This window comes from Lygodium microphyllum, unplaced genomic scaffold (assembly GCF_053477565.2).
Source record: "Lygodium microphyllum isolate KBCC unplaced genomic scaffold, Lygodium_microphyllum_v1.1.10 scaffold_180, whole genome shotgun sequence".
NCBI classification, from domain to species: domain Eukaryota; kingdom Viridiplantae; phylum Streptophyta; class Polypodiopsida; order Schizaeales; family Lygodiaceae; genus Lygodium; species Lygodium microphyllum.
In genome coordinates this window covers 142,703-150,523 of record NW_028229663.1, presented here as the reverse complement: position 1 = coordinate 150,523, position 7,821 = coordinate 142,703, and the positions used below count along the sequence as shown (strand labels likewise).

At 41.8% G+C, this 7,821-nt stretch overlaps 1 protein-coding gene across 4 annotated transcripts; it reads right to left on the bottom strand.

Moving 5' to 3' along the window:
- Window positions 1-1,299: 1,299 nt before the first annotated feature.
- LOC148008341 (uncharacterized) lies at window positions 1,300-4,877 on the bottom strand. 4 transcript variants are annotated; one of them, XM_087674299.1, is made up of 5 exons: window positions 4,533-4,877; window positions 3,859-3,950; window positions 2,798-3,679; window positions 2,619-2,708; window positions 1,300-2,531 (listed from the first exon to the last, which is right to left on the bottom strand). In XM_087674299.1, the coding sequence occupies exons 3-5, from the start codon at window positions 3,630-3,632 to the stop codon at window positions 1,909-1,911; spliced, it is 1,548 nt and encodes a 515-aa protein (XP_087530425.1). In that variant the 5' UTR covers window positions 3,633-3,679; window positions 3,859-3,950; window positions 4,533-4,877; the 3' UTR covers window positions 1,300-1,908. The 4 variants fall into 4 exon arrangements, with proteins under 4 accessions (XP_087530425.1, XP_087530424.1, XP_087530428.1 ...); XM_087674298.1 differs by having other exon boundaries at window positions 2,798-3,557; XM_087674302.1 differs by having other exon boundaries at window positions 1,301-2,531; window positions 2,798-3,474; window positions 4,533-4,871.
- Window positions 4,878-7,821: the final 2,944 nt, after the last annotated feature.

Below are 7,821 nucleotides of genomic sequence, written 5' to 3'. Positions count from 1 at the left end.
AGACTGCTAGAAAGTGCTATTCTTGTAAGGTTCTCAAATATGCATGCACAGCCATGGCCCTACCCTAAACACGACTGGTCATTGATGAATCATGCTTTTTGAATGAACTTACTTTCCAGCTACCTTTTCAGAGAACCTCTTTTGGGTTGGCCAACCACTTGGACAACATTTCATCTCCAACTTTGGACATTGTGCAATTATCATTGCTTTTACATTCACTGCCTACAGAGGCAGTCTGTGTGGACAAAGTAATTCATGAGTGCTAATTGCTAAACTATACAATTAGAAATCAGAGTATAGCGCACTAAAGCACGGTGCCCATGCCGAGGTGCTCTTATCTCAACAGGTCTAGGACAGGATCCAGGCAAACGTGCCATGGGACAGGAGAGGGAGAGAGCCATGAAAATAATGAGCTTCAAAAACCAGATGAAAGTATTGCTCCCCTGATGTACAACTGCATATCCACCCTGTATATGAAGCAGAACTTGCAGACACTCTGCTCTTTGTACCTGCTCACATAATTAATTTCAAAAATGTACATTGATCACCACAGCACTGTTTGGACTAGTAATATACCATGTCAGGTAACAGCTCAGTAACACCAAACATCTGCACATGAAAGTTAACTTCCAGACACAGAATTGTACATCAGATGAATTGGTCTGCCTTTCTTCTATCAACACAGTTGGCTTGAGCCCAGAGGAAATTGTCCAGGTAGCTGGTAGTCAAGGAGCTTGATGTTGCAGACTAAATGGCACAGAGACAAACAATATCAGACTCTAAAAATATTTAAGTTAGGCAGCAGATCAGATGCTTCAAAGGAAAGTTATGCACAGCAGTCCAGCAGTCCAGTTCACAATTCCCAACTATAAATAGGATGTCACATTTTGATGAACCACCCAACCATATCCATGTCTTGGTGCATTTCATGCCTCGGAATCATTTATGATATGCATGAAATGCCTCAGAGTCATTAATGACAAGCAGGCAAGCACAGCGGGTTGACTGAGATGCATATGCATTAGACCATGTTTTGCATAGGAAACATCAGTCATATCTTACAAGGGATGTGCACAACTTTTCCGTTAAGTACGCAAGACATTTACCAACTTATCTAAAATTTAAAGCCGAAGATAATAGTACATAAAGCACATCTACCAACAGTAATGAAGTCTGTAGACTATTATTCAGCCACACCATAACAGAAACATACATAATCGGGGGTGTCGATCCGATTCCTGGAGCAAATCAATATACGTTTGCTTGAAATTTGATCCCAAGAATAAAAAGAATGTTCACGAGACTTATCAAATGGTTTGCAAATGTATTGAGCCAGAACAATGTGTTTTCTTAACTGAAGATACATAAATCTGTGAAGTGCATCAGCCAACACAAAAGGTCCAGACAGCACCTTATCTTAAGGCACTCAATGAACTCCTTAAAAAAGCTTCGATTACACATTTACAAGATGGGACATCCTTCTGGGCAAACCCATTAAGAAGAAAGACATGTAAAGCTGTCTTTACTTAAAACATCACATCCGAACTCTTGCAATCTCAACAAAAAGAGAGCTGTCTTGGAAGACAGCCCTTCAGCATGTCAGCAGTGCAGGCAGGTAACCCAGACAAAAAGAAAAAGAAAAAACTTCCTCACTCCTTGAATCACCCCTTGAAGTGACAGCTGCTCATCAAGACAATATCAGAGACAATCAGATCATGATATCAAGCCCACCTCCAGGGCTAAGCACATGGGCTGAGAAGTTCAAAACTTATCGCTTCCACCAGCTACGTTTATATATACCGTTGGGGTACCATGAATTGAAAACATGTAGCATCAATGTAACTTGAACTTCATAAACTTGCCATAACAGGAAAAAGAAGTCTGAGATGTGATTCAAAGACAGACGCATCAAAACTTGTCTGCCAGGCGATCTATTGCCTTGGCCATGATCTCCATAGAAGTGGCAATGCTTTTCATAACCTGAAGAGTTTCCCGATGCCTTCTGTGTCTACCCTCCTCTGCACGTTCCATTCCCTTCAGTAGACTAGATGTTATGTCATGAAGCCCAACATCTGCCTCTTGTTTTCGCTTACGGCTCTTCCTTGGGACTCCACTGGAGGACATGCTATCTGCATCAATTGGTGCATACTTCGGATCCATATTCCTGAGAGGCATCGACTCAATGAGTGCCATCTTAGGATCCCCATTCCTAAGAGGAGTTGACTCCAGTCTAGGAGGTGTAGAATCAAGCAGTGTGGTCTTGGGATCCAGAGTCACTAGAGGTGTCGGCTCAGGAAGCGGGGTCTTTGGATCCACATTCTCAACAGCCATAGGGTCAGACACTATAACCTTGGTGTCCACATTCATGGGAGGTGTTGGTTCAGGCAATGCGGTCTTTGCATCAACGATCCTCAGAGCCGTGGATTCGGGCAGAGTCATCTTGGAATCCATAATTCTGAGAGGAGTTGAGTCAGGCAGCAGTGTCTTTGGATCCATCTCGTGAGAAGGTGTTATCGCTCCTTCCTGCCCCACTGTTGCAATTCACATGTCAAAACAGATCCCCAAACTATCAAAACAAGATATCTATAGACAATTGCACCAAATAGTACAAAGTAAACCTTTGCTTGAAGGATCGCATGAATCAACAATAACAAATGTCGGGTCAGATGATTTATCCATAAGCTTAGGTGTATCCACCCCTTCTTCTCCTGCAGTTCCAACATTTAAGGAAGTCAATAAGATTGTCCAACATTGTACTCTTGATTGAGATCTGAAACTAATATCAAGAAAGGACCACCTTTGCTTGAGGGATCACATGAGTCGAGAAGGAAGGTTGAATTAACAGATTTATCCCTGCCATAATAATGTTCAATGGAATCAAACACCTCTTTGTCAAAGTGTATGCACTTGAAATTCTCTTTGCGACGTTCTACCGGGGTCATTGTCCAGTAGCTGGATTTATTGTCTGGCTTATTGCGTTGCCAATCTGCAATCTGTTGATACGCTGACCACATGCGTGTCCACTTCAGCCAGGCTTGGTCACCACTAAGGGCCATTCCTTTTTTGCAACAAAGTTTCGCAACAGCCTCCCATTGCTCATCTCTGGTCATAATCTTTTTCATCATCCCACCAGCTAGTCGACTCTTATCGAATGCTCTCTTACATTCAATCAGACATATGATTGTGTGGTGATCCCAATGAAATCTTCCACTCTTTTTCTTGTTGTCATCTTTCCCATTCCTCCTAGATTTTGTCTGGTTAGCAGGTAGGACCTCTTCACAATCAGCAGGTGGCCTGGAAGCACTTGCATTCATCTCTGTTTCATTCAAACCTGGGGCATATGGAACCATTGCAAGAGAGGCTATTCCTTTTGTCGGAAGGTCGGTGCGGTTTGCTGTAGCACGGCCACACCGTGCGAGAAAAGGAGGAGGATGCACAATCTCCAATTGCAGCTTGCTTTCCTGACCTGGAGAGCTTGACAAGAATCCGGCATCTAAGTCAACTTCAGTGTGGTTATTCAAGTCAACTTGCGGGTGAATCCACCGAGCCCTGTCAGACTGCGACAGTGTGTGACTTTTTGACAAGAGGGGAAAGCGCCCCCGCAGCATGGCAAAAGGATATATGTAGGACATGGTGTGCACAGACGGACAAGGACGTGGAGCTGAACAGATAGCAGTGCCTGTGCATACAAAAACCCTAAATATGTATGGTGTGCAGTTTTACCAAATCCCTAGCTACGTGCGTTGGGGGGGGGGGGGGGGGGTGTGCGGGCACAGCAGCAACCCTAAATGCGTGCAGAAAAGGAGGAGATGCAGAGACATTCCTGTGACATGCAGAGTGGAAACAACAGGAGAATACCTCACTGAATGTTCGCAGGAGAGGCGGAAATCTAACCCATATGCCTCCAATCACAGGAGGATAGATGTCAGCTTGCATAATGTGGCACAAATCTGCACAAAAAAGACATTTGAAAGAGGGGGTACACAAACACACTCAGAATCACAAAGCATCTGAAATAGGGGATATGCAAAACCACTCAGAATCGCACAACATTTGAAGAAAACAGGGGATATGCAAAACGCCACTCAGAATCACAGAGCATCTGGAACAGGGGAGATGTAAACCAGGGGATATGAAAACACTCGGAATCACAGAACATTTTCAAAAACAGGGGATATGCAAATCACCACTCAGAATCGCAGAGCATCCGGGACGGGGGATATGCAACCCAGGGGATATGCAAGACACACCCAGAATCACAGAACATTTGAAAAGAACAGGGGATATGCAAAGACGCTCAGAATCACACTACTTGAGCAGAGCCCACTTGGAGATCCTCTGCAAATCTCACTTAATTTTAGATGAGCTCCATGGTGCTTTTAGCATATGCTGCTGTTAACCGAATTTGAAGCAATGCAAATGATGGGAGGCCAGTGCAATCTCTCATCAGCAGTAGCAGGGGGGAAAAATTTTGGGTTTAGGGGGAAAAAATAAGAAAAACAGAAAGAATTTGAGAGTGTGATAATTCAAACCTGTGAAGAAAGGCTAAACAGAAGAATGTTGGTGGCGCCTTTAGCGAGAAATCCATGTCATGTAACAGGTAGAGCCCCCCCGGCCCCTAATTTACTTTGGAAAGGCGGACATCGAGTGAGAGGGGCAGGAGGCTGTCGTCTCACAAATCAGCGCGAGGAGCCGAGGGCTTGAATTGAAAGATCGACCCCAGAAATCAGCCGCCTGCTCTGTGCCTTATAAACGACGGTGCCTACCTCCATGATTTGCCTTGATTCATCAAGTACGATTTCAGTGTCATAATCTAAGCCTCTCATAAGCTAAGCTATTGGATAGGATTATTAATTACAAACCACTCCTCATGCCAGCAATAGAGGACGGTTTGTTTTCAAGGCGTAATCTTACCGAGCCATAAAAGATGATCCGGAAGTAATCCCATTGAACACTTGTATAGTGTTTTTCTGAAATTATGACTTTAGCATAACACCCACATTGTCAAAAAGTATTAGAAACACTCCTTGTCACAAAAGAGGAAACCTACTATCACACAATATTAAAGAACCCTAACCCTCGATTTGTAATGTACAAGCAAAAGGGTTTCGAAAGAATAGAATATGGTCCATCTCTGAACAATTGTTTATTTGTGCTTGCCTTACTATACCTCTTGACATGGGAATAGCTCATATAAGGTTTTAGAAGTTAAAAGTTCTCTTTGTTAGCATCAAGGTCAAAGTGACATAAAACTGTTGAATTGCCACAAGGGATTTATGTTTCATTAATCTAGTAATCAAATGACAAAGTTGAGCATTTGGATTTTATACAACATATCTACATCATTGATGCATATAGGAAAACAAATTCAAATTAGTGCAATGTACTTGATGAGCCAATTATGAAAAATTTTGTTGAGTTAATGGTCGACTCTAAGGGATGCAACTGTGGTTTATCAATGTTGGTATTGGTATTTATGACTTCAACAAATGAATGTTGCTAGATCATGAAGTACCATAGAATGGGAAGAACAAACCACAATGGATACAATGATTCATGTTATAAAGGTCACTACAAGTATGCAAGGCTTTTGCGTGAATGCAAATTTAGATGTACAAAACAAGCTTTTGGCCATGTAAATGTACGTCTGCACTAAACATCTATGTGATTTTGTGGAGCATTTGCTAAACTTCAAGGTTCACAATATACTTGCAAAAAGGAAGAGGCTTTAAGCTAGGCCCAAATTCTAGAAAGCAATTCTAAAGTAGCAATAACCAAAAGGGAGGAAACAATCAAGATGTCTCCTTACATTCAACCAAATAGAGATGACCAATTTATAGCACCGCCTCAAGCCATCACAAATCACTCGAGCTCAAACAAAGACACATACAACAATGTAGCTAAAGCAAAAGAGATCAACTTAGCTATGGAAGGGGAAGAACTAAAAGAGATTCATCAAGCGCTTAGACAATAGCACATAGATAGTCTAGCTAAAGTAAAAGAGAACGACTTGTTTGATATAACCAATGCCCCACCATCCCAAGTGCCACCAATGATCCATGGTGCTCAAAATTGTAAGGCCTCATCATGAGGAGAAGCCATGTGTAAGCCACATTGGTTGGGTTCTAACTTGTATGTTAGATGAGGTCTATGTGGCCGAATGATGGCAAAAAGGTGACCTTTGTGATCTTTGTGGATCTAGGCTTTAGGTTAGATAGAGTAGTCAAGCTAGTAGCAACTCGAGGCACATTACATCGAGTTGTGGGGTGTGGGGAGTAATCAGGGACCCCTATTTTGGGGCTTAGGAGCCACTTGGCTAGGGGGTCTCAAGGGGGTCAATAATCACCCTAATAAGGGTCTAAGGGTAATGCCCCTCATACGACAATAAAGGGAATATTCCCTAGCTAACTAGTGAAGGTTCATAATATGGTAGGTCGGATAGGCTGATCTAGCTATCTTCACAAGCTACTAAAATGGAGGCCTCCTTAGAGCCATCATCATCTATATTTCACCCAGTTAGAGTTCGTCCAGCTAGCCTTAAGCTCTTCACCTCTATATCTGTCAAGACTGCTATCTAAACTTCAAATGGAAGTGCACAAGTGAACAAAGCATCTTTGTATCAGTTTGTTTGGAGTTAAAGTAAGTTTTGTTCTTCTTTTTTTTGCTACATACTCTCTATTTCTTGCGCAAATTTTGTGCATTATGCTATGTAATTTTTCACACAACTTAGCTCAAGTAGGGGAAGATTGTGAGCCCATGTAGATTGGCCCTAAAGAGGAAGGTGAATTCATAATGGAATACAAGATGTGTTTGCCTAGAAATAATTCAACATGAAAGTGGTCCATTCCATCTAGTAATTCATGCCTCACCAAACCTAGCCCACCTAGCACTCTATCTATGTAGAAGTTTTTTTTTTTTGGCAAAATGGACTCCCTTTGGTTACAAGTGCACGCCAAGTTGGCATTTGAAGTTCTCACATTTCAATATTTGTGCCTTTTTAGGCTATTTCTAGACCTTCGAGTGTCTAATTTCAACATTGCAAAAGTCATTTGGGAGTTTTGCTAATATCCACACACATTCGTAATGTCAAAAATACCAAAATCTACATCAATCTATCTATTTTTGAGAAATTTATGGACTTAATTGTCCATGAAGTTAAAGTCTATAGTACATGTGTATCAAAATATGATATAAGTAGTATATAATCGAGTAACCCCAACTCGTTTGAAAAAGTTTTGCTCATTGAATCCAAAATTGGAAACCTTTATACAAATATGATGCTTTTTATCTCTTTTTTTTCTATAATGTTACTATTGGGGGTAAAGACGCTTGTGCCTATGCCGCCCGTATATTCACTCAATGTACAATACCCACACACCTATACACTTCAGGTGGTGGGCACCCATCACTATCACATCATTCTTTATTCTTTTAGTGACTATTGAATAAGGGCAGACCAGTCACACATTGTGAATATTGGAGTTCCTGCATCTTGAGTCTCTCTCTCTCTTGCTCTCTTGCTACATCCTCCATAGCTTGCACCTCTATTGCTTACACTTCCTCATGCTCCCACTCGAGCTTCTTCCTTCAATTGGTATTAGAGCTGAGATCAACAAGCTTTACATGCCATTGCCTTAGCCAAATTTGAAACCTTCAAGTCATTACTTTAGAGCAACTATGGCTTCTTCCATTCAAGGTAAACATTGACACTCCCCCTTGCTCTCGACTTATCCCACCCTACTCAGGACCTCCTTGAGGCTCTATTAAGTCTTAGTTGAGCCTCTATTATGGCCCTTTATTATTGTTGTATCCCCAAGACAA

Bases quoted from the DNA above. Each gene is read 5' to 3' on its own strand.
- LOC148008341 (XM_087674298.1), bottom strand. From the start codon at position 3,936: ATGCAAGCTGACATCTATCCTCCTGTGATTGGAGGCATATGGGTTAGA. The intron at 3,558-3,858 runs GTATTCTCCTGT...ACACTGTCGCAG, and splicing joins TCCTGCGAACATTCAGTGAG to TCTGACAGGGCTCGGTGGAT. The intron at 2,532-2,618 runs GTTTACTTTGTA...GAATTGCAACAG, and splicing joins ATGCGATCCTTCAAGCAAAG to TGGGGCAGGAAGGAGCGATA.